The sequence below is a fragment of the Chrysemys picta genome, chromosome 2 (assembly GCF_011386835.1).
Source record: "Chrysemys picta bellii isolate R12L10 chromosome 2, ASM1138683v2, whole genome shotgun sequence".
Classification (NCBI taxonomy): domain Eukaryota; kingdom Metazoa; phylum Chordata; order Testudines; family Emydidae; genus Chrysemys; species Chrysemys picta.
In genome coordinates this window covers 586,242-612,476 of record NC_088792.1, presented here as the reverse complement: position 1 = coordinate 612,476, position 26,235 = coordinate 586,242, and the positions used below count along the sequence as shown (strand labels likewise).

General features: G+C 56.8%; 1 protein-coding gene across 4 annotated transcripts in view; it reads left to right on the top strand.

The window, feature by feature from the left end:
- AGAP3 (ArfGAP with GTPase domain, ankyrin repeat and PH domain 3) overlaps positions 1–26,235 on the top strand; it is a 222,994-nt gene that overhangs the window by 105,305 nt on the left and 91,454 nt on the right. For 2 of the 4 annotated variants that reach the window (XM_065586493.1, XM_065586491.1), the window contains exons 7-9: positions 10,069–10,196; positions 15,970–16,125; positions 20,490–20,582. In XM_065586493.1, coding sequence (XP_065442565.1) covers positions 10,069–10,196; positions 15,970–16,125; positions 20,490–20,582 — 377 coding nt within the window. Of the gene's footprint in view, positions 1–10,068; positions 10,197–15,969; positions 16,126–19,061; positions 20,111–20,489; positions 20,583–26,235 lie in introns of those variants that run through there. The other 2 variants (XM_065586494.1, XM_065586492.1) reach the window with 2 other exon arrangements.

Below are 26,235 nucleotides of genomic sequence, written 5' to 3'. Positions count from 1 at the left end.
GGAGCATTTAATTTCAGTAAGGGGAACTACACAAAAATGAGGAGGTTTGTTAAACAGAAATTAAAGGGTACAGCGCCAAAAGTGAAATCCCTGCAAGCTGTGTGGAAATTTTTTAAAGACACCATAATAGAGGCTCAACCTCAATGTATCCCCCACGTTAAAAAGCATAGTAAGAGAACCAAAAAAGCACCGCTGTGGCTAAACACCAAAAGTAAAAGAGGCAGTGAGAGGCAAAAGGGCATCCTTTAAAAAGTGGAAATTAAATCCCAGTGAGGAAAATAGAAAGGAGCATAAACACTGGCAAACGAAATGTAAAAATACAATGAGGAAGGCCAAAAAAGAATTGAGGCACAGTTAGCCAAAGACTCAAAAAGTAATAGCAAAAATTTTTTTAAGTACATCAGAAGCAGGAAGCTTGTTAAACAACCAGTGGGGCCACTGGGCGATCGAGATGCTAAAGGAGCACTCAAGGACGATAAGGACATTGCAGAGAAACTAAATGAATTCTTTGCATTGGTCTTCACGGCTGAGGATGTGAGGGAGATTCCCAAACCTGAGCCATTCTTTTTAGGTGACAAATCTGAGGAACTGTCCCAGATTGAGGTGTCATTAGAGGAGGTTTTGCAACAAATTGATAAACTAAACAGCAATAAGTCACAGGACCAGATGGTATCACCCAAGAGTTCTGAAGGAACTCAAATGTGAAATTGTTTAGTCTGCAGAAGAGAAGAGTGAGGGGGGGATTTGATAGCTGCTTTCAACTACCTGAAGGGGGGTTCCAAAGAGGATGGATCTAGACTGTTCTCAGTGGTAGCAGATGACAGAACAAGGAATAATGGTCTCAAGTTGCAGTGGGGGAGGTTTAGGTTGGATATTAGGAAACATTATTTCACTAGGAGGGTGGTGAAGCACTGGAATGCGTTACCTAGGGAGGTGGTGGAGTCTCCTTCCTTAGAGGTTTTTAAGGTCAGGCTTGACAAAGCCCTGGCTGGGATGATTTAGTTGGGGATTGGTCCTGCTTTGAGCAGGGGGTTGGACTAGATACCTCCTGAGGTCTCTTCCAACCCTGATATTCTATGATTCTATGATTGCAGATAATTTAAATCAGCTTCTGTACCAAATGACTGGAGCATAGGCGCTGACTTCTGCTTGCGCCAGTGGATGCTTGACCCTCCTCTGTCCCCAGCCCCTTCCCAACTCCACCCCTTTCCCACCCCCTCCCGCTCCTTCCCCGCCCCCATTCCAACCCCTTCCCCAAAGTCCCTGCCCCAACTCTGCCCCTTTCCTGCCCCTATTCCGACTCCTTCACCAAATCCCCGCCCCAGCCCCGCCTCCTCCCCCCTTCTTCCTGGAGCTTGCTATGCCATCAAACAGCTGTTTGGCAGCGGCAAGCGCTGGGAGGTAGGTGGAGGAATGGGGACACGGCACGCTCAGGGGAGGAGGCGGAGGCAGAGGTGAGGTGGGACAAGGCAGGGAGGGGAGCTTGGCTGCCAGTGGGTGCAGAGCACCCACTAATTTTTCCCTGTGGGTGCTCCAGCCCCGGAGCATCCACGGAGTTGGCGCCTATGGACTGGAGAATAGCTAATGTGATGCCAATTTTTAAAAAGAGCTCCAGAGATGACCCCAGAAATTACAGGCTGGTAAGCCTGACTTCAGTACCGGGCAGACTGGTTGAAACTATAGGAAAGAATAAAATTCTCAGGCACATAGATGAACATAATTTGTTCGGGAATAGTCAACATGGTTTTTGTAAAGGGAAATCATGCCTCACCAATCTACTAGAATTCTTTGAGGGAGTCAGCAAGCATGTGGACAAGGGGGATCCAGTGGATATAGTGTACTTAGATTTTCAGAAAGCCTTTGACAAGGTCTCTCACCAAAGACTCTTAAGCAAAGTAAGCTGTCATGAGATAAGAGGGAACATCCTCGCATGGACTGGAAACTGGTTAAAAGATAGGAAACAAAGGGTAGGAATAAATGGTTAGTTTTCAGAATGGAGAGAGGTAAATAGTGGTGTCCCCCAGGGGTCTGTACTGGGACCAGTCCTATTCAACATATTCATAAACAATCTGGAAAAAGGGGTAAACAGTGAAGTTGCAAAGTTTGCAGATGATCCAAAATTATTCAAGATAGTTAAGTCCAGAGCAGACTGCGAAGAGCTACAAAGGGATGTCACAAAACTGGGTGACTGGGCAACAAAATGGCAGATGAAATTCAATGTTGATAAATGCAAAGTAATGCACATTGGAAAACATAATCCCAACTATACTTATAATGATGGGGTCTAAATTAGCTGTTACCACTCAAGAGAGAGATCTTGGAGTTATTGTGGATAGTTCTCTGAAAACATCCACTCAATGTGCAGCAGCAGTCAAAAAAGCAAACAGAATGTTGGGAATCATTAAGAAAGGGATAGATAATAAGACAGAAAATATCATATTGCCACTCTATAAATCCATGATACGCCCACATCTTGAATACTATGTGCAGATGTGGTAACCCCATCTCAAAAAAGATGTGTTGGAATTGGAAAAGGGCAACAAAAATGATTAGGGGTATAGAATTGCTCGTGTATGAGGAGAGATTAATAAGACGGGACTTTTCAGCCTGGAAAAGAGACGACTAAGGGGGGATATGATTGAGGTCTATAAAATCATGACTGGTGTGGAGAAAGTAAATAAAGTGTTATTTACTCCTTCTCATAATTCAAGAACTAGGGGCCATCAAATGAAATTAATAGGCAGTAGGTTTAAAACAAGCAAAAGGAAGTATTTCTTCATACAATGCACAGTCAACCTGTGGAACTCCTTGCCAGAGGATGTTGTGAAGGCCAAGACTATAACAGGGTTCAAAAAAGAACTAGAGAAGTTCACGGAAGACAGGTCCATCAATGGCTATTAGCCAGGACGGGCAGCGATGGGTCCCTGGCCTCTGTTTGCCAGAAGCTGGGAATGGGCGACAGGGGATGGATCACTTGAGGGTTCCCTGTTGTGTTCATTCCCTCTGGGGCACCTGGCATTGGCCACTGTCGGCAGACAGGACACTGGGCTAGATGGACCTTTGGTCTGACCCAGTCTGGCCGTTCTTATGTTCTTATGTAATGCACATGATGCTCTTAGCTGCCGGCACTCAGCAGGCACCTACTGGTGTCTTGGTGGTGAAGCGTCTCCAGCAAAGCTTTGGTCCCTTAGAGCGGGCGGGTGAAGGTGCTTCTCAGTGCCAGGATCGTCCCTGGCTCGGAGGAAATCAGTGCCATGACCAAGGCCACCAGCGCGGGGGGCTCTTGGCTCAGGCAGACCCTCGTTTTGAGAGTGCTTCTGCACCGTGCTGAGCTGGCCTCTACACAAGGGCCCTTTTGGGCTGGACTTCTCGGCGCTGCCCTGGCAGAGACAGAGTTGTTCACCTGAATCCAGGGAGCAAGTGGAACGATTCCTGCCAGGTGCGCTGAGTGCTGAGAGAGCTGCAGCTTTACCCATCTCGCCAGCGGCAAGAGCTTGGGCTCCTTTCCTTCTGTCTGTGGCCAGCGCTGGAGTGTACGGTCAGGCTCCTGTGTGTGCACCATTGAGTCCAACACCACCAGGGACAGGGAGTCTTCATCCTTCCAGTGTTGGAGACGTTCCTTAGAAATGTCTGAGGCAGATCTGCTTCATCATCAGCCACCATATGTCACCTTCAGCAGCAAGGCTGCAAATCTGGTGTGTTGCTTGAAAACCACTGACATTTCTGACTTCTGCTTCCCTCCCTGCGGGCTGGGGCCTGGCAGCTTGCATGGAATCTCATCCAGTTGCTAGATCTCGTCCGGCTTGGGTACGTGACCCAGTTTCACTCCATTCTGCCGCCCCATTGCGCTGCAGGGATCCCTCCTGAGGAGCTGCTCAGAGCAGAGGTGAGCTCCTCAGGACAGGTTTTCTCATCCAGCATGTGAAATGGCCTCTTCCCTTTGTGGCCCTCCAGAGACCAACTACATGGGCCAGACCGGACAGTCTCTACGCAAAAGAATAAATCAGACATCAAGAATTGTAACATTAAAAACCCAGTAGGAGAGCACTTCAGTCTCCCTGGACACTCAATAACAGACTTGAAAGTGGCCATTCTTCATCAAAAAAACTTCAAAACCAGACTCCAACGAGAAACTGCAGAACTGGAATTAATCTGCAAACTGGACACCATCAGATTAGACTTGAATAAAGACTGGGAGTGGCTGGGTCACTACAAAAAGTAATTTTCCCTCTGCTGATACTCACACCTTCTTGTCAACTGTTGGGAATGGGCGATGTCCCCCTTGATTGCATTGGCCTCGTTGGCACTACAAAGGTAATTTTCCCTCTGTTGATACTCACCCCTCCTTGTCACCTGTTGAGAATAGGCCACTTCCACCTTAACTGAATTGGCCTCGTTAGCACTGACCCCCCACTTGGTAAGGCAACTCCCATCTTTTCATGTGCTGTAATATATATATACTGCTTACTGTATTTTTCACTCCATGCATCTGATGAAGTGGTTTTTAGCCCACGAAAGCTTATGCCCAAATACATTTGTTAGTCTCTAAGGTGCCAACAGGACTCCTCGTTGTTTTTGCTGATACAGACTAACACGACTATCACTCTGAAACCTAACTTCCTTGGGAAGTTCCATGTGTTGCTCTGTCCCCTCTAAACTGGCTTGGAGCTCTCTGCCTAAGGATGTCTGCATCTGTGTGGCTGTCGGAATGATGTCCCTCTCTGCGGAGGGACAGTGTCTGTTCTCAGTGCAAGGGGCTGCACCAAGGGGAGTTACCAAATGCCTGGGAGTGGCTCATGTCCATCTCGGGTGTCAAGATGTTCCCATCGCTAGACAATTGGCTACTTTGTCCCTGTTCTCCTCAGGCATTCAGGGAATCATTCAAGGTGTTCCAGGCCCTCGGTCTCTGGATTTGAGACAGGTCCACTCTCTTGCCTGCCCAAAGAATCTCCTTTGTGGGGCCATCGAGGCTCAGGCCAGGCCAAGGCATTTCTTCCAGGGATGTTTGCCAGTTACCCTTCTCCTGAGGCAGGCTCCTCAGAGATCAGTGGGAGTCTGCCTGGGACTAAGGGACATCTGGTCTCATCACACATATGTTGGCGTCGCTGCAAATGAGGCTGCCACGGCCCTGGCTGGCTGCAGGATTCACACTCAGTGCAGATGACGAAGCAGTGCTCCCTGGCCCACCTCTTGGTGGGAGCTCCTGGGCGCTGGGCTGAAGGGAGTGCAGCTGAGTTCTCCGAGCCCCTCCGTGGGATGATCACCGAGGCTGTGGCTGGTTCCCCAGAATGGACAGCTCGTGGGAGTGAGATGTTTGGGGACCGTGTTCTGCAGCAGTGTCTGGAACCGAGAGCTGGGAGATGGGCTGGAAAATCGTCTGTGCTGCTGCTCAGGAGATGTGATGTTGTGTTGCCCAATCACACGTGAACACTTCCTATTCCATCACCAAACCAGTGCATATTCCCAGACCTGGTGGGAATGGCTCTGTGGGACTGGTGCTTGGCTCGTCATCCAGCCGGCAAAGAGAGCACTGGAGATGGCCGTGGGCACGGGGAGGAAGGCTGTGTCTGGTGGTTGGAGACCTGGGTTCAGTTCCTGCTCCACAGCAAACATCCTTTGTGATCCTGGCTGTGTCCCGTGGGGCTTGTCTGCACGGGACATTACTGTGCAACAAACCAGAGTGTGAATCTGCACGCCCTAGCTGGCCACACAGTGATGTCCCATGTAGACAAGCCCTTGGTCTCTCTCTCTCTGCCTCAGTTTCCAACTGCAAAATGGGGTAACAGCCCTGCCCCCCCTCACAGGGGCACTGTGACGATAAATACACTAAAGATTGTGAGGAGCCCAGATGCAGTATCTATGACAGGGACAGGAATCCTGCTTGAAACAGGCCCCGGTGCATCTGCTGTTAAAGAAGTGGCGGACCCCTCTCCAGCAAGCATCGGTGTGAAGTGTCCTACGCTCTGCCCCAGAGACTCCATCCCATGGCCGTGCTAGGCTGGAGCATCTCCCCACTGCCAGAGCTCGAGTCATGCTGGTTGCTGCAGCCTGGGCTAGGCCTCCCAAATCTCTTATGGGAGCCGTCATTTTTCCTACTGGTACCCCGAGCCCTGCTGTCTCAAGGAGATGGGCTGATCCTGCCTCCTGCTTGGGAATCGCGCCGCCTCCTGGCCTGAATCTCAGGGCAGCATTTCAGACCTGCTGAGCCCAGCGGGCGAGCAGACGGCATGCAGAAAGCCCTCTGCTCTGGGGAGGGAAAAGGTTCTCTGTGGGCAGCAGATAATGTTTGCCTGTCCCCTGCCTGTCTAATCTCTTTGGGACTGTTGGCTAGAGCTGAAGTCTCTGGGCCACTCCTTGTCTTCTCCCCAGGAACCCCCAGTGGAGAGTCCGGCTGATTTGAGTCTCCCTGCTCTTGCAGGATTCCTGAAGCCCTGGCTAATACCTCCAGAGAGCCTGCTGCATCATGGGACTGTCGGAGAAAAACTGAGTTTTCACTTTTTTGTTTAGGTACAGCAAGTCAGATGCTTTATTAACTCTCACAATTGTGCAGAGGAGAGAGCTAAGCAGATCTCTCTCAGGTAACTAATTACAGCAAACATTTATACCTTTCATTACAGAAATAATGAGGGACAGACAGCTGCATTTTGTCTTCTTGATATCTTATTTCTAAATTGTTTTGACTTTTGCCAACATACAATATTTTCTATACCTTATCTACACAAGGTCTCCTACACCTTATCTATACCAGGTCATAATGACTTCTTACACAGTTCTTTCTCACCCGCCTCACACATTCCTCGCTTCTATAAATCTCGCGTTACCAGGGTTATCAGGGTTACAGTCAGCCTGACTCTTGCTAACGAACTGTCATGCATTGCAGTTCCCTTCTGTCAGTTCTTTTCTCTGCTTCCACAACCCCCCTTTTTGTACTACTAGTACAACAAACATTTTTAAATTTTTATTTGCATTAAGTCTTGGACTTTAGATTTTACATTAGATGCTTTAATTTTAAGGGTTCTAATTAGATGTAATGACAATGCATGATTAGCATGAACATGAAAGGTATTACTATTATTACGTTTTTTACAACAACAATAACATAATTCTAAGCTAACTAATAACAATACAAGCAATAACATTTTTATAGCAATACTATAATGGGGTTGTTGTACAGCCTTTGTCATAAAGCACAGTACATTATACTTAGTACATAAGGTAGATACTCTATAAGCAGTATGAAAGGCGTACTTTTTAACTTGATATATATTTTGAAGCATGTGAATTTGTCTTTGTACTTTAGAGATTTTTTGAATTTCAGGTAACAATGAAAACAAATTTTGAAATTTATTAGATACTAAACTAGTCTAATTAAAGGGTATTTGGAACTTAAGGGCTACTTGAAAAACTCTGTTTGCAGGCCAGTAAATGATATGATTGCCTGCAGTGGTAGTGAGATTAAAATGTATGTCTTGCGATATGGTGTCATTAACATACACACAGCTATCGTTAGCTTGAAAAAGTAAGTGTCTTGTCAGGGTAGTTCTTTGTCCCCTACCCTCCCAGCAAACGTAGTCATAGACAGTGACAACTTCTCCTGGCTTCAGTTTACGGATACACTGAAGCTGTGGGGGTTCTAATGGCCAAAATGTCCATAGGCTACCTAACCCCATCTAAATATTAGGTGTAATTTTAGGAGCACTGACTAAAAATCGATTGGGCATACCAGGTGGTCTAATTTCCCAGATGTCTCGATGAATTACTTAATCCTATATGCATTCTCCCCATGGACTCGGCAGGATATGGTATGTGGGAGCCCACACCCTCTGTACCGGTCCATATGCTTGGAAGGAGCACTGAGAGCGTCCACACTTTCACTCAGAAAGTTTCCAAGTATGTCTTTATGGCCACAGATCAGATGGTACTCATTGCAGCGACGCCAACATATGTGTGATGAGACCAGATGTCCCTTAGTCCCAGGCAGACTCCCACTGATCTCTGAGGATCCTGCCTCAGGAGAAGGGTAACTGGCTGCGGAGTTTGTGACTTGCAGCTGTAGGATGCAGGGGCGGTGCTGGGCTTGGCGTTCCTTGGTCCAAGGGTGGAAGTGCCGTCGCTATGGCGATTATCCCTGTCACTTCTTATTCCTCGTAGTGACCCGTACAACCCCCCGCAACTCCCAGAGCAGGGGTGGGTCAGGCCTGCGGGATCCGAGTGTCAGAGCAAGTACACACAGCAGGGCCAGGAGAGAATCTGTTCCTCGGAGGGATTCGGGGTCGACACTCCGTCTTGAGCAGGAGAGAGCCGGGACAAGAGCTGATGGCAGAATAGGCAAATGAGCTCTGGGCGCCGTGAGTCTGCCCCAGCTGCAGTGTAGACACACCCTATAGTTCTAGCATGGAGACCTGGCAGAGGCAGGCCACTGCTGCCCCCTTCTCCCTGGCAGGGTGAGCCCTCAGGCCCTGTCACCCTAGACAAGACACTGCAGGCTAATGCCACTAGCCGGGTGCTGAGTGGAGATGCATCCCTTGTGCTTTCATCCCCGGAGGCTGCAACAAGTTTAGGGATGTTTGCCAGTTACCCTTCTCCTGAGGCAGGATCCTCAGAGATCAGTGGGAGTCTGCCTGGGACTAAGGGACATCTGGTCTCATCACACATATGTTGGCGTCGCTGCAATGAGGCTCTGGGCGCCGTGGTTCCAGAGAGAGGACGGCAGACACAGCAGCTGTTTTCTGCACCACCTGGTTATTCAGAGCAGCGCCTTCACCTGCCAGGCATCTTTCCTGCATGTGATGGTGGCAGAGAAAACGAGACTGCCCGAGACACACACGTCATGGCCCTGCTGCCCTCGGTTCAGGGCTGTGTGTACCCTGCGTGGGATCTCACAGCTGTCCTGCGTGTTTATGCTCGTTCAGTGAAGGAATTTCTGCCGAAGGTCTCCGCGTAGGCAGCACATCCGTCGGACTGTGCTCCCTCGCCACAAAAATACAAACCCAAACCAACCAGGAGGGAAACGGCCGTCCGGCCAAAGTTCAAACTCACCACCCAAAGTCCCTCGCGGTGCCTGTAGCTACAATCGCTAATAATTCCTGCCTGTCTGAGGGGCACCTCTCCCAATGCCGTACTGATGCCGTTGTGATCAGTGGGGCACTGGCTGGAGCCCCACACGTAGGAGAGAGGAGCGCTTCTGGCAGGGCGTTCTCTGCACGGCCCCTCACTGGGGCGCCTGCTCCCCCCATTCCCATGTGCGTCAGGCATTCCGTAGAGCTGTCTGCTGTCCCCAGGGTGGGCAGGGCTCCAGCAGGAGACTGAAGGCCTGGGCTCTGAGCCTGTGCTTACCGGGTGGGTCACAGGAGAGGGGGTGTTTATCTTTGTTTAAACATGGGTAGAGGAGTGTCTAGACTGGGGGGTTCCCAGTTTGGAGGATGGAGGTGCCAAGTGCCCAGGTTGGAGGACAGGGGTGGGGCAGTTGGGATGGGGGCACCTGGAGCATTTGAGGCGGATCACAGGAGCAGCTGGGATGAAGGCCAGGGCTAGCTGGTGTGTTCGGCGCATGCCCAGTTCAGGAGCTGGCTGTGTGAACTGCTGCACCCTCCTCCGCTTCTGCGGGAGCCCCTCCGCCTCCCCAGGTGCCTTGCAACTGCCTTCCAAAGCTGCAGCTGCCGAGGGTTCAGCCTGGCCCCGTTCTGAGACAGGGCTTGGATACGGAGCCAGTGCCAGAGACTGATGGGTGTGTCCCAAGGAATTATGGGCATTTGACCTTTTCTCCTGCAGTTCACCTGGGCTCCTAGAAGATCTTTCACAACTCCCCTGAAGCCACTGCTTTATGGAGCAGTGCCAGGAACTGTGGGACACGTCCCCGAGGGCAGGGCAAACTGCAGTGGTACGGCGCTCTCCTGAGGCAGCCGCAGGCTAGATGTGCCGCTGGAGTCCCCGGTGCCACAGCGAGGGGCAGTTTGAAGCCCCAGGTACTGGCTGCAGGCAGAGGCAGGGGGTCTCTCTGAACGGCTCTGGAGATGCAGTTGGGTGCGGAAAGCCGTCTGACCCTAGCCCCTCTCTTCTCTCTTTCAGTGGCTCAGAAGGTGGTGGCCCTGCGGAAGAAGCAGCAGCTCTCCATAGGGCCCTGCAAGTCCCTGCCCAATTCACCCAGCCACTCGTCTGTCTCCGCTGCCTCTATTCCTTCTGTGCACATCAACCAGGTGAGACATGGGACCCCCACCCCAGCACTCCCCCGCTGACTGAAAGGTCAAGCCTGGGTCTGCCTAGCCCCTGTCTCTGAACACACACCCTGGAGTGGCCAGTGCAGCTGGAAGAGCAGACAGCGGCGGGCTGCCGGCCTAGGGCCCAGAACAGCTCACTGCCTGCCTGGGGCCAGGGGCCTGCAGGGCAAGCAGGATGGGGCCCCCAGAGCCCTGGGGCAGCGTGTAGAGTCTAGCCTGGCTACCCCGGGCCCTGTAGATGGGGGAGCTGGATGTAGGGGAGGCCGATGGTCCCTCCCGCAGCGTGGGGGATGCTCCAGGGGCCGAGGTGCCAGCTGGGGGGTGCAGCCAGGCTGTGCTATGGGAAGGCCTGAGCTGAGGCTGTGGAGACTGAGAGAGCCAGGCAGGAACCTGCCCCCGGGTGGGAGGCACCTGGAGAGGCTCCTAGAGGGCGCTGGGGGGAGCCCAGGGGGTGGGGTGAGTTCCTGGGAGCTGCAGCTCCAGGGCTAGGAACAGGCTCTATGCCAAGGCCCGTGGCTGTCCCCTGCCATGCACCAGGGGCAGGGCCAGCCCTGAGGGGAACCCCAGGGACCCAGTGCAGGGTACCGAAGGTGGTGGAGGAGGAGGGGTTGTGTTGATGGGGTTCTGGGGAAGGCAGAGTCCATGCAGAAAGGATGGGCTCCACCATCAGCAAAGGGAGCCAGGCGGCCAGCAGAGAGCAGGCCAGGTTTGGGGGTAACAGCCTAGGAGCTGGGAATGCCACAGGGCCTGAGGAGCCCTGGTCAGGCAAGCACAGGCCTCCACTGGGGCGGTCACTGAGCCAAAGGGACTGCTGTAGCCAGGGCAGAAATCCCAGCTGACCTGGCGCAGGGACAGGCTGAGTTTGGGGAGAGACTTTGGGGGCAGACCGCTCCAGGAGCAGGATGGGGCGTTGCACCAAGGAATGAAACAAACTCTAGAAATGGGTCTGCTCCGCTGAGAGATACTGATGAGTGAAAGGCCGTGACTCGAGGCCTGGCCCCAGGAGGGGAGTGTGAAGAACAGGCACAGAGCTGGTGGCTGTACCCCACGCAGGCAGGGCAGCCGGAGTGGGGAGAGGGGCACTCCGTACAACAGATCCTTTGAGAACACGCCTAGCAGAGACATGCACACAGCAGATCCATTTGGTGGAGAGGGAGCTGAACGGTTTCTGAACGGGCTGATGTGATGGGGTGGCCTGTGATAGCTGGGGCCGGACTCAGTGACCCAGGAGGTGCCTCCCAGCCCTGTGCCCCCCCCCCCCCCCCCCCCCGGGTCAGATTGTACCCAGGGCATCCAGCTCCGGGACAGGAGACCTTTCACGCAGTGCTGAGGGAGATCGGAGAGGCAGCGAGGTCTAAGCAAACAGTTGTAATGGGGGACTTCAGCTCCCTGCATTTAAATCAGTCAGTTCTCACAAGGGGTTTCTCCATGCTGGAAATGACTGTCTTGGAGTAGCTAATCCTGGAGCACAGGGAGTGCTCCCAGCGCACAGCCGTGGGTTCAAGGAGTAACTTGGGTGAGCCGCCAAGTACCAGTGACCGTGGGATGGACCAGTTCACCGTCCTGACGGGAGGGAAGGTACCAAACACCGGCCCAGTGACACTCGGCTCTGGGAAGGGGGATTCCAAGATCCTGGCGTCCAAAGTGAGGATGTTACAATCTTTCGACTCAGCGTGGGAGCCCGGAGGCACCAAAACAGAGTTCGAGGAGGCAGGGAAACCATAGACCGCAAAGGTGGCAGGGCAGCAAGAGCTTAGCCAGTCTGGCTACGTGACCAGGGTCCAGGGTCCCCGAGGCAAACAGACCCCTTCCTGGGCCGGGGACATGCAGCCAAGGGTGGCCCGCAGAAGGAACAAACTCCGGCAGGTAAGGCGTGTGCGGAAATGGGGAGCATGAGCAAATTTAAAGAGCAAATATCCGAAGACTTCGAAACAAAATATTGTCGGAGTGTTTGAGAAGCAGGAAGGCTGTGAAAAAATGGGTGGGTTCTTGGGAGCCCGGGGGAAGGGCGCAGGTAAGGAGGAGGAGGACATTGCAGAGAGCCATCAGTCTTCCATCCAGAGAGGATGTTGGGAGATGGCTGCCCTGTCCCTGCAGGTAAAGGTGAGGCGCTGGGTACGAGAGGAGGTGCTGGACACACTAGGGAGCAGCAAGTCTCCGGAACTGGATGTTTGTCTGCCCAAGAGTCTGAGCTGAGCTGCTAGCGAGAGTTCGCGTCTTTTATTCAAATCCGCTCCCACAGCAGAGACCTGGAAGGTACAAACACTGTCCCTGACTCTCAGAGCTGGGAGCCTGACTCCAGGAGCAATTAACGTGGGTGAAACAAGGATTAAACACAGAATTGAACATGCCGAGGTGGTGAGGAGATAACAGGGACAAAGCTGCCAGAGGGAGCTGCTAGCGTCTTGCATTGGGTGAGTTTCTATTAGAGTTCATGGTCTTGGTCCTTATCTTAGAGTCACAGAGTTTAACGGCCAGAAGATGCCACCAGATCATCTGTCTGACCTCCTGTCTAGCCCAGCACCTGCCCACTCAGCGCAACAACCCAGCTGAGACACACGGGAGGCGACGGATGTGCCGCAGGCAGAGACTGGGTGGGACTGAGGTGCACCATGCTCGAGCAATGGCAGGGAATGATAGCGAGATAGACCCAGAGTGATCTGCACCCACACGCTACGGAGGGAGGCGAAAAGGTCACAGCCAGTCTGACCTGGGGGAAGATTCCTTCCTGGCCGCACATGTGACAGTTCATTAGACCCTGAGCATTGGAGGAGAAGACAGCGAGCCCAGCACTGAGAGAGCACCTCATCCTGCAGCCCTGGCCGTCCCCGCCCAGTGATCGCTGCACACCCTCAAGGGCTCTGAAGCCAGTCCGTGTTCCCTGGGCCTCTCGCACCCAGCTACTGAAAGGAGCCATTCCGTGATCGGGGCCGGACCGGCCAGTGGGCTCCTCAGAGCCGATACCAGCCCCCCGAGAGAGCTCCTGTCCAGCTCTGCCATTCTGCACCCAGGACAATGGGCAACTCGGGCGCCTCATTCCTCTGCTCCTGCCAGAGCCTTGGCCCTCGCCGCCCCCTTCCGGCAGCCGCTTGGCCGTGTTCTGCCAGCAGGGGCTGCGCTCGCCTGGCGCTCGTGGGCTCTCTAGGTAGCCATTGGGGCTAGTTCCAGTCTCTTTCCCCCTTCGTGGATGTTTCTCATGAACCATTGCTGAGAAGAGGGGCCTCCGTGCTCCATCGGGGGCCATCAAGGAGGGGCGTCGCCTTTTGGGGGCCAGGGTTTCTCCTCCCATTGTTCCCTCACCCCCTTCCTTCTGGGCATGTGCGCTTGATCCTGAACTTACCATGTCCCAGCAAATTCACCCAGCGCCTCAGGGGTGGATGGTAACCCCGACCTCCGTCACGCCCAGCCTAGAGCCTTGAGATCAGTTCCCAGCTCTTACGTACCCGTGGCCATGTGTCTGGCTCACTGGGGTATCTCCGAGGCCCAGTGCAGGTCACGGCCATTCGGCCTGCTGTGGCCCCAGCAGGCTTTACCAAGCGCCTGGTGGGAGGGACAGCCGTCCTCTGATGTCGGGGCACATGCTGGGGAGAATGCAGGAGGTTTTGGTAATATTTCTATAAACACTATGTGTGACTCAATGTCCCCACTCCCTTTGTGTTGCTGCCCACTGGGTGCGAAGGGGTTAACTTCCTCTCTGGGACCAGGAGACTAAGAGCTCGGTATGGGAGGCACCAGGCACTGTCGAGGCCTGGCCACATCTGGGCCTCTGCGGAGACGCTGGAAACCTCCGCGATGCAGATTAGTTTAAACGATTGGCAGCAGAGGAAGCTGAAGTGTGAACCCAGCGTGTGGAGACCGAGGAACTGAGGCGGGAGCCGCTGGGTGTTAGGTGTGCAGCTGCGGACACCCAGACCTGCAGCCGGAGCGGGAGAGAGGGTGTCAGGGAGTCAGAGCAGCTGCGTCTGCCAGCGTGGGCTCTGCCTGACACTTGGCTTCCCCGTGCCGACCTGAGGACTCTGAGTCCAGGGGATAGAGAAACGCTGCCTTGTTGTGAGCGGGCCGTGCTGCAGACACGCCTGGTTCTTGTACAAACGCCTGCCCCGAGGACTGAACTGTCTCCTTCGCTTGTAGCGAGCCGGTCCTGCTGTCACTTCAGTCAGAGCCCCCCTGGCTGCAGCCTCTGCCTGCCATCCGCCTGAGCCTACCTGGTGCTCAGCCGACTCCTCCAGGGTGTTACTCCATCAGTTAGAGGGCCACGCCCAGCTAGCACCTCCGCCTGGTCTGCTGGGACCCAGGAAGGACTGTTCCCTTTATCACCAGTCTCTCTCGGTGGCTGTCTCCACAGCCAGAGATGGTGAGCTGCGAGCCCGGAGGCCTTGCTTTCCTACGTGGTGCTCATAGGCATGGGGGAGGCTCAGTCCCTGCCCCAAGCCTTCTCCAAGGTGCGTTCTTGCTCCCATCTGAAGCAGGCAGGTGACCGACCTGATTTCTCACCCTGGGGAGGCGAGGCTGCATGGCTTGGGTGCTCAGAGAGCCCTTTCTGCTTATCCAGATCGGACAAACCACTCTGGAGTTGCCGGTAGTTTGCAGCCCGCAGTGATATCTGGGGGCAATCTTTTCCCCACAGGTTATCCCAGGGGACCAGCCCAGTTTGTTGTGAGCTGCAGGCCTCTCCCCTCCCGTGGGTATCGGCGCTGCAGCTCCGTTAGCAAGACGTAGGAACCTGGCTACCAGAGAGCTTGGCAGGGTTGCACCATGGAGTTGTCTGCACCTTGCCTAGATCTGGCTCCCTCCTCAGACCCCACCTGCCTCGTTCGGGAGCTGCTCGCTCGTGGTGGGATTGTCAGCGGTGTGTGTGGATCCTCACTCGATCAGTGAGGGAAGGGCGTGGCGGGGGAGGCTGCATCCCCGGGGGGACGCCTGGCGAGGTGCTGCTGGATGCCCAGTGTGCCGGCGCACCCCAATGGACGCTGCTGGCCAGGAGGCCCCGCACGTGCCCCGGCAGTGGGATCACCCCGGACAATTGTCACCAACAGCTGGTTACTGTACAGTCAGGAGCCATTCTTTACAGTGTGCACGTGGCCTGAGGAACTCACTGCCACTAGACCGCATGGAGTCCGGGGGCCGAGCAGGAATCAGACCAGGGTCAGAGGTTTGTCTGGATACAGGCGCATCTGGAGCTGCCACAGGGGGGTGACGAGTCTGGCAGGACTCCCTGGCCTCCTACTTTGGGGTGTTTGCAGCCTCCCCGGGCAGGGGCAGGAGAGAAGAACTGCTCACCACAGGACTTCTTGGCCTTCCTCATGCAGCTGACATTGTGCCAGCCGTGCCCTGCCTGGGCTGCTGGGACAGTCTGTGTAGCATGGGGTGCCGAGAGCATTGAACCAAACTAACCCTGCATACAATGGAAACCCCACTGCACCCCTAGGACCAGCACCGAGGGGCTAGTCCTACAGTCCTCAGAGAAGCCAGCCCCGCTGCAGTGTCACGAGCCGCATCCCAGCCCGGGGAGAACATGGAATCAGGGTTGTTGTGAGCTGTGTGGTCCCCCGCGGGCTCCGTGTCCTCCGCTCCAAGCCCTTGTCTGAGCCAGCTTCCCTGGGGCGCCAGGGACAGTCTGAGGTGGCCCTGCCGTGCTGTGCGAGGTTGCACGGTGTGAGCACACCCAAGGAGGATGGTTGTAGCCCCCCGGGGGGCAGCCTGCAGGCGGGTCCCAGTCGCACGCCAGCTCACCCAGCTCTCTCTCTTGCAGGCCACCAACGGCAGCGGCGCCTTTAGCGACTACTCCTCCTCCGTGCCCTCCACCCCCAGCATCAGCCAGCGGGAGCTGCGCATCGAGACCATCGCTGCCTCCAATACGCCCACCCCCATCCGCAAGCAGTCCAAGCGGCGCTCCAACATCTTCACGGTACGTGTGGCCAGCGGCGGGACGCACCAGGCAGGCGGGCGAGGGGAGAGAGGCCCCATCGGCACAGGGCGGCCCTGCTCACGGCCATTCGCATGCTGGGGCCACCGAGCAGAGCGTGACTTCTGGGGCACGGAGAGGCTGTGGGGAGCACGATGGTGTGTGTGTGTGTGTGTGTGTGTCCACATCCTCTGTGTGCGTGTGAATTCTCCCTGTGTATGTGTGTGTGTATCCTCTGTGTGTTTGTGCATGCATGTGGGTGCATCCTGTGTGTGTGTGTGTGTGTGTGCGTCCTCCGTGTATGTGTGTGCATCCTCCGTGTGTGTGCATCCTCCGTGTGCCTGTGTGAATCCTCCCTGTGTATGTGTGTGTGCATTCTCTGTGTGTGTGCATCCTCTGTGTGTGTGTGTGTGTGTGTGTGTGTGTGTGCGCATTCTGTGTGTGGGTGCATCCTCCATGTGTTTCCTCCGTGTGCGTGTGTGCATCCTTCATGTGCGTGTGCATCCTCCGTGTGTGTGTGTGTGTGTGTGTATCCTCCCCTTGTGCGTGTGCATCCTCCGTGTGCATGTGTATCCTATGTGTACGTGGGTCTCCTCTGCGTGCATGAGCATGTGCATCCTGTGTGTGTATCCTCCACGTCCATGTGTGCGAGTGCATCCTCCATGTGTGTGCGTGTGCATCCTCCTCGCGGGGGGTGTGAGGAGTGGCTCTGCCTGTGGGCGTGCAGCGCTGGTGCTCCTTTCCCGTCGCTCTCCCTGGGGCCCTGTCCCCCGCGCAGGGGCTGACGTCCCCAGCGGCCGGGGCTCTGTTTCTGCACTGGCTGAATGGGCCAGGCAGGGTCTCGTGGGCGGTGGTGCTCAGAGCCAGCAATGGCGCATGGAGCCCCTCTTGCATCCATGTGTGATGCTAGCCGGACACCTCGGAGCTTTGTGGGGCCCCTGCTGATATGTAGGGGGAGGGCTGGGCATATCTGAACTAGGGGATTGAGGGACCCCCAATCCCGTGACATCATGGGGAGTCAATTGGGGACATTTACAGCTGTTATTTCTGCTGGTTGTGTTTGCACCCCATCTCTCAGCACACTCTACACCCATGTGCACACACAGCCACCCCATTGTCCCCAAGGCACCTCGGCCTCCCCACACACCATCCCAACATGCCCCATGTGCACTTCCGTCCGCCTGTCTGAACACACACAGCAATTAGGAACCCCACTGTTCCCCAACACCTGTACACGAGTGCGCACACCCTTCCACTGTTCCCCAACACCAGGACGCACACCTGTCCACTGTTCCCCACACCCGTACACCAGTGTGCACACCCGCCCACTGCTCCCCAACACCTGTATACGAGTGCATGCACACTCACTGCTCCCCATCACCTTTATTTCAGTATATGCACACACTCATTGCTCCCCAACACCCACACATACCCACCTTCCCAGTGTGCATATCCATATGCCCAATGCATACACCTCTCACCCACCTGCACCTCCCCAACACCCTCGTCCCCAGTGCACACAGTTCCCATTGTGCACCCCAGCACCCTCCAGCACATGCACCCCCAACCTTGTCGCCCCACCTCCGCTCAACAAGGGCCTGTAGCGTCTCCTACGTGGTCATGCTCACCGTGGTGCTCCTGTTCTAATAGATGTTCCTGCTCCCTCCCCCGCCGTTACTCTCGCTCATGTTCACACTTGCTGTTGTGCACTGGTGCACACCGGTTCTCTCATGCGCTCTCACGTTCGTCCACGCACCCACTGGTTCTGGACTCGCCGTCGGTTCATGTTCACGCTCTCCCTTTCGCTCCTGCTGGAGCGCGTCAGGCTTGTGGTGACATGCTCATTCTCAGCTTCTTCATTCTGGGCTCATGCTTCATCACTATGGAAGTCATCAATCGGGGCTCACGCTTGCTTGCCGTCTCTTGGGGGTTCCTGCTCGCTTGCCTTCTATGTGGGGCTCACGCTCGCTCAGTCTGGGGCTCACACTCACTTGCCCTTTGGGGGGCACATGCTCAGTCTGGGGCTCACGCTTGCTTGCCGTCTCTTGGAGGTTCCTGCTCGCTTGCCCTCTCTCGCTCAGTCTGGGGCTCACGCTTGCTTGCCGTCTCTTGGGGGTTCCTGCTCGCTTGCCCTCTCTCGCTCAGTCTGGGGCTCACGCTTGCTTGCCGTCTCTTGGGGGTTCCTGCTCGCTTGCCTTCTATGTGGGGCTCACGCTCGCTCAGTCTGCGGCTCACACTCGCTTGCTCTCTGTGGGGTTCATGCTCGCTCTGTCTGGGGTTCTTGCTCACTTGACTTTGTGCTGGGGCTCACGCTCGCTGGCTGCACGCACATGACTCGCATCGGGGGGTGGCGGCGGCGGCAGCAGCAGGATTTGAAGGCGTTGATTTGCTCCCTCCCCCCGCAGCTGGGCTGGGCAGAGCAGTTTGTCCGGCTGCTAGCGTGGCCAAGCACCCCGCCCCATCCCTGCGTACACGGGGCGGGGGAAGCGGCAAGGCTGCTGTCCCTGGGTTGGCTGGCCCCTCTGGGTGGGCGTGCAGGGCCTTGCCTAGGTTTCTAGCATTGGGGAGAGACACTAAGTACCCTGCTCTGGGAGCAGATGAGTCCCAGAGGCGGCTCACCCAGCTCCGGGCTGCAGTTTGTTCCCTGGAGTTTCATCTGCAGGCCTCCTCCCCTCCGACTGTAAGGGCCCTTCTGCCTCGGGCCCATCCTGTGTTCCTGTCCCGGTGAGTGAGGTGCAGGCAGAGGGTGTGTGTGTCAGTGGCCGCCAGGTGGAGACAGACTCCCGTTCTCAGTGATGGCTGCCTCCCGAGCTCGGCCTGCTGCTGCCTCTGGCTCCGCGCTCCATGGCTGGCCTGTCTGTCTGTCCCCACCGCCGACAGACGCATGTCCGTGTTCTGAGTATAACTTGCCAAACTCTTTATTCTTTCGATATTTGCAGATATGTGCCACTGTTTCCAACTTTTCATCTACAAAAAGGCCTTTCCAACTCCTTCCAAATTAGAAGATCCAGGTGGTTACACACGGCACCTCTGTACAAATTCTCTCACTTTTCATTGCCTCTCCAGGGCCGGATAAGGGATGGGCACTGGGATTGATCTAAGATTAGAGGCTCGCCCGCCCGCCCGCCCTCCAGCCAGCATGGGTTCCCCTCCCGGAGACACGCAGGAGCCTTTTAACCCCCCCCAATGTAAAGTCTAGGAAGCGCTGAGACGGCCTGCGTCTGCACTCTAAGCTGGGACATTTCTGGGCCTGCCGGACGCTGTCTAGGCACTTTCCGTGTTCCGGGGATGCCAGCCGGACGACCCTCCTGGGATGGAAAGACCTGCAGACCCAGCGGGACCAGGGCAACGGCAGCAAGTGGAGATGGATGGGCCAAGGGACGCTTTGCTGCCACTAGCGCCTGCTGCTAGCACTCCGGCCCCTTCCTTCCTCCTGCATTTTCCTGCAGCCTGCATGGACTCCTGCTCCTCCTCCTCTTCCTCCTCGTGGCAGAGCAGCCATCTGTGTCTCTTTCATTTCTTCTCTTTCAATCTCCTGGTTTTATTCTGGGCCCAAAAGCGAGCAGATTGGTGTCCCAGGCGCGCGGGGCAGACACTCCTTTCTGATCCAAAGCACATGGGGAGCTCCCCACTTGCGGGAGCTCATAGGACACAAGGGAGAGACGTTGTTGCTGCCCTTCTGCTGCCATTGTTGTGATTCTGAATGTATTGATTGTGCTCCATGCCGTGTATGACTTGATATTTTCCTGTCTTAAGCACCTTGAATGAGTTCTGCTCAACAGACTGTATATTTCATATTGTATTTATTGGAGTTTGCTCTCACCACAGCCATCCTCAAGGAGTATCCGATACTGCTCTAGACTCTCTAGATGTATACTAGATAGTTATTGTCCATGCTCTTTTGTAAGGGGCTGGTCTCTCTGCCCAGTGACCTGTGCTACTTTGTATGGTGCAAGTGTGTTCACAGAATAAATCTGTTGGATTAGTAGGAGTGTGAGTTCCTTTCACTGCCTTGGCCTCTCCTGCTTCCATCCATGCTCCACCGACATCCCATGCTCTTCCTGTTTGTGTCACCGTGTGCTGTGTGCCCTCGAGGGAGTGAGGAGTCAGGGGCAGCCCTTTGCTGCGAGGAGAACGGCTCTGGGGCAGGGTGTTAGATGGTTTGGGGGGCTGGGCGGGAAGCTTGGGAGCAGGTGGGCTCTGGGGAGGCCAGGATGGGAGTTGAGTCTGATCACAGTGTCCTTAGAGGGGACGGGGAAGAGGCTGCCCTGGGGAGCGTGTGCTGGCCCGTTGGGGAGAAAAGTGGGCTGCGTGTTACTTCTTCCCCTGCCCCTGTGTCTAATGCGCCTGTGTCTCTTCTCTTCCAGTCTCGAAAGGGCGCAGACCCGGAGCGGGAGAAGAAGGTGCCGGAGTGCAAGGCGGACAGTATCGGCAGCGGGCGAGCCATTCCCATTAAGCAGGTTCGGATTCCCTGACCCTCCTAACCGTGCCAGAGCACTGCCCGCGAGGGCAAGGGTCCTCGGGCCTCCTGCAGGGCAGTAGGGCTTCTGAGCCTGGGCCGGGGCGTGCTGAATGGATATGCCATGGGTGCATGCTGGGCGAGGCCATGCAGATGTCCAAGTGGTAGCGGGGGAGTGTCTGTCTCTGGCTCATTGTGTTTCCATGCATGTGTCGCTGTCACCGGCTCTGCGTTCAGTGTGTGTGTGTGCGTGTGCGCAGCCCCCACCTGTGCCCCCTTGTGTGTGTGCACCTGTTGCGTGGGTGTTTGCCATCCTCGTGCTGGTACTAATGCTCCCCAGCAGAGGGCAGCAGAGCGCCGCTGCGGCTCAGTCGCTGGCTCCGGCTCCTGGCTCCGGCTCCTGGCCGCCAGCAGCTGCCGGCCCTGGCCAGGGTTTGCTGTCTGAGGACACGCAGGCTCTGACCTCGTGTTGGGGAGCAGCGCGCGGTGACCGGCCCTGCACGGCCAGAGTGAGCCAGCTCAGGTTCTGCTCCTCCCCTGGGGGTGGCTGGAGAGACGGGGGAGAAGTGACTCCAGCCTGCAGCCGCTCTCTGTGTCCTGCAGCCCCAGCTGGGGTTCTGAGGGCAGGCTCCAGGGTGGGCGGATGTGGGAGTGGGGCCAGGGGCAGCTCCGGTGCAGTCCCAAGGAGGGGGCCCCAGGGCAGCGAGTGAAGGGGAAGGGAGGGGCCAGGTGTCATTCTGTTCCCATGGCAGCTCTGGGGGTGAAGACCGGGCCAGGTCTGGGTCGCTCGTGGGAAGGGGCAGCTAGGGCAGCTCTGGCTTCGGGGATAGGGAGAGCTGAGGTCAGCTCTGGCTCTGAGGCGATGGGGAGGGGTCTGCGGTTGGCGATGGGGAGGGGTCTGCGGTTGGCTCTGGGCGATGGGGAGGGGTCTGCGGTTGGCTCTGGGGAGGGGTCTGTGGCTGGGTCTGGGTGATGTTGGAGGGGTCTGTGGCTGGCTCTGGGCGCTGGGGAGGGGTCTGTGGTTGGCTCTGGGGAGGGGTCTGTGGCTGGCTCTGGGCGATGGGGAGGAGTCTGCGGTTGGCTCTGGGGAGGGGTCTGTGGCTGGCTCTGGGGAGGAGTCTGTGGCTGGCTCTGGGCGATGGGGAGGGGTCTGTGGTTGGCTCTGGGGAGGGGTCTGCGGCTGGCTCTGGGGAGGGGTCTGTGGCTGGCTCTGGGCGCTGGGGAGGGGTCTGCGGCTGGCTCTGGGGAGGGGTCTGCGGCTGGCTCTGGGGAGGGGTCTGTGGCTGGCTCTGGGCGCTGGGGAGGAGTCTGCGGCTGGCTCTGGGGAGGGGTCTGCGGCTGGCTCTGGGGAGGGGTCTGTGGCTGGCTCTGGGCGATGGGGAGGGGTCTGCGGCTGGCTCTGGCACAGCAGGGTGAAGGCAGGGAGGCCAGCGTGGCTCGGGCTCTGGGGAGGGGTCTGTGGCTGGCTCTGGCACAGCAGGGTGAAGGCAGGGAGGCCAGCGTGGCTCAGGCTCTGGGTAGGAAGGGGGACAGATACGATGCACACCCAGATCATGCCCCCCCCGTCTCTCCTTGGGGTGGGGCCTGCTCATTGAGTCCTTTCCTCCCCACCAAAGTGGAGCTCGACCTGAGGTCCCCGTGGGCTGTTTAATCCCCTGTTTCTGTTAGCTGGGGGTTCTGGCCATCCCTTCCCCTTGCTCCCCTTTCTCCCTCGCGTGTGGGGCTGGCTGTGTCCCCGGGCCCCACTGCAGGGGTTGTGTGCTGGGCCTGGCTTTCCCGGCCCCTCTCCAGGTGTCTGCTGCGGGATGAACATAGACCCAGCCGCCCTGGCACCATCACTTCCCACAGGTTCATAGATGCCAAGGCCAGCAGGGACCTTTGTGCTTGTGAGAGGGGAAGTTTTGCCTCTCTGAGGCGCCCGGGGGTGTGTGTAATTGTCCCGGGTCACTGGGTCGGGCTGGAGACGGTTTTGTGTTGTACTGTTGAAGAGGGACTAGATATGGAACCTGGCCTGGTTGCTGCCAACTCTGACTGGAAGAAGGGTCACATGACCATCTCGTCTGACCCCTGGTGTAACGCAGGCCCCCCAACTATTCCTAGAGCCGATCTACCCCCCCTCCCCCAACTTTTAGAAGCAGTATCAGGGCAGGGTGGATCCATAGTGGCTGGGTTCCTGTGCTGTGCCTCTCCCCCCGGGCAGGCTGCCAGGCGGGAGGGCAGGGGAAAGTGTTGGGCAGAATCCCTGCGTGTAGGCACACGGCTGTACCCTCACTGCGTTCGCGAGTCTGCCCCCAAGACTGGCCTCAGAAAGTTGCAATTCTCCATGTTCACTGGACTCCAGGAGCTGGGGCTTTCGGAGAAGCACCAAGTACTGCAGAAACCACAATAAAATCATGAGAACTGGCGACTCTGGTGGGATGTACTGGCTGGGGCCCTGTTGTGCCGGGCTCTGTAGAAACGTGTCCCAGACAGTCCCTGGCCCAAGGAGCATGGTGGGACTTGTCCCAGTTGCCAAAGGGCAGTGCAGAATGTGGTCAGTCAGGGAGGCTCAGGTACGATGGGGAGCGGGAGTTTGAACTGCTGGCTGGACAGATCCTGTGCAGCGGCACCAGGATGTGCTTGGGCTTCTGGGGTGTCACGGTGTGGAGAAACCGACTGCCCTGACAGGGGGCCCAGGGGACGCTCGGCCTGCACTGCTTTCGCCCTGAGAGCAAGGAGCGAGCGATGCTGAAAGGCCCCGCATGGCTGGATGGGAAGCTTTAAAGTCTTTGGTTGTAGCAGCCCAGCAGGGTGCACAAGCTCTGTTCTGTCCTTGTCCCAGGAGTGCGCAGAGCCGTCTCTGCTCAGGTGCCCACAGAGCCTTCAGCTGGGAGGGCGGCTTGGATCAGGGCCTCCCTTCACTTCCAGCAGGTCCCGTTCCTTCCAGGACGTTCTCCCAGGGCTCCAGCTCTCGGAGCTGTGATGGCTCCCTGGCCATACTTCTGACCCCCAACTCTTGTGGGGTGACTCAGGTCCCTGCAGCTGACTGGCTGCACTGCCCCAGCATGCCAGTTACGGCTCCTCCTGGGCTTTCCCAGCCAGGCCAGGCCGGCTCTGCTCGCATGGCACGCTGCTGCTGATGGGGCTGGCTCCCGGTCTCTTCAGAGTGGTGTCAGCAGAGCCCTGGGAGACTTTGACAGGCCCTGGCTCAGGGGATCCCAGCCTGCCTGAGGGATGGCAGCAGGTACCTTTTCCTTGTTTCTCTGGCCCCGTCACCGCAGCGTGGAGTGCCTCTCACTCTTTCAGACTTCTGCATTCGCCCTCACTGTAGGCAGGCCAGTGATCATCAGGGAACTGGCCCACAGACATGGCGGGACCGGCCCTAGGAGTAACTAGCCAAACAGGAACCTGAACCCAGGTCTTCTGGGTCCTAGAGTAGAGCCCCAACCACTGGACCATCCTTTCTCCAGGTGCCACCTGAGACAGCTCTCCCAGGGCAAACACTGGCAGCTGCCAGAGGCTTGCTAGGCAGAGGACACCTTGACCCCTGGGAAGCAGCATTTCTGATGTCTCTGCAGAGAGGTGGGGACCAGTGGATGCTGATACAGGTCCCCTTCCCTGAGGCTCTGAGGACCACAGTCCCATTTGATTTCTGCATGGTGTTGCATCCCAATGAACTGGTAGGCCCTGGAGATAGTAGAATATGGCTCTACCCTAACCACAACCCCCTTTCCAGGGACCCGTCCCATGAGAAACGACTGCACTGTGAAATCACCACCCTGCTGCTGCTAGCAAGGAGAGTGTGGCCAGAGCCATGCAAAGCAAACGAGTTTATTCTTGGAGGAAGAGAGGCTAAGATCCATTCCCCGGCGTCTGTGGTGAGGAGCTGGCCATAAACCTGCAGTGAGAGGTCCTCAAAGCCTCAGCAGGGGCGTGGGGAGGATGAAGTCTTGCCCCGCACTCTGGTTCAGGGCTCCCGACAGGGAGAGGTCATGAGGCCCCAATATTCCAAATGCAGAACAGCCGCCAGGGCTTCGGAAGCTGTCGCCGAGAAGTGCAAACCTTGTCACCGCTGCTCAGCTCTCCTGGGGCTGGTCCTTCCGAGGGGAGTGGGGATCTCAGGGACTATCCCCTCAGCAGATCCCCACCTCTCCAGAGTGTCACGGCTCTGTGACCAGGTGCTAACGCCCCCCCACTGACACAGAGGGACTGAGAATGGATATGGGCTAAGGGAGGTGGCTGGAAAGTGGGACCTTCTGCCTGGGCGTGTGTGGCCTCCGGTAGAATGCTGCCCAGCGTGCACGGCCAGTACACGGGGGGAAACCTGCTACTCGTAGGTGACCTCCCTTATTCTCAGTCGAGTCTGCCTAGTGACCTTTCTGGGTCCCGTGGGGAGAGGATTGCAGTGCCGGTGGCTGAATTCACCCCCAGGTTCGGCGGCAGAGCCGCAGGGCCTGCGTGAGCGGGCTGCGTGCTCGGACAGGAGGCTGGTTTAGAGACTCCCGGAAGGAATGAGTTTGGGGGATGCTTTTGCACCAGTGGGGAAGGCTGCTGTACCGGGGAGCAGCACTGCCCTGCAGGAAGCTGGTGGCAGCCGCTGAGCCCTGCCAATCCCAGCACGCCCTGAGCCAACGTTCGTCTCCCCCAAACTCCAGTCGCAGACTCTAGGGCTGGAGGCCCAAGTCCCATGGCCCCCGTGTGAGACGGAGTCCAGCCTCCTCTCTCTAGCCCTTCCCCTCTGACCTGGCGGCAGACGCGGCCTCCTGCTGGTGCTGGTGCGCTGCACCTGAGGCTCCAGCTCCCCACCTGGTGCCCATCCTGTGGCCTCGGCAGGCCCAGGCCCGCACTGGGTGGGGAGAGGGTCTTTGTGGCTGGACGCTTGTCACCGAGAGCTGGGCTAGCTGGGCTGGGAGGCTGCCGTTCCCAGCTGGTGGTTACTGGGAACAAACACACGTCCCCTTCCTCCTGCAGATGCTGCAGTCACATAGTCAGCCCTGGGGTCCCTGGGCCAGCTCTGGTTGGGCTGGCTTCTTCAGCGGGGCCCAGAGCCGGGGACGACTCCTCCTCGGGATCTGGGACCATGCTGGGAGCTGAGATTACATTTAAATTGCCATTTGCATTTTCCAATCAATACACGACTTTACAATTAAGTTTGGTGTTAAAATTCTTAGCGAAAAGTGAGTGGAAGGGAGATTTGTGGAGTGAACGAGTCCTTTGGGGGCCATCGCGGCTCCCTGCCTCATTGCACTGCATATTGCCGCTGCTGCCACTGCTTTTACTGTGCACCACCCAATCCGAACACAACACGCCGAGACAGTCGCACAGGCCAGCCTCGCAGGGCAGGGGAGGCGCCTCGGAGGCGGTGGGCTGGCCTGTGGCTCTTCCCTCCCGTGACAGTCACACTGGGGGAAAGGAGCTAGCCAAGGATTCAGAACGTACAGGACTCCCCAGGGGAGGCCCGGGTAGATAAGGTGTAGGGATGTGTGTGGCCATTGGAAACACGCAGGATTTGTGGAGAGTGTGTGCGTGAGTATGTGGGGGGAGCTGGGGCATTGTGTGCACAGCCATGCGCGTGAGTGGGATGTGCTAGCACAGAGGTCTCCAGCCCTTTCGAGGTGGACCTCCCCCATTTGTGATGGTTCTGCCCCTGGGTTCACATGTGGCTGCTGCATCTC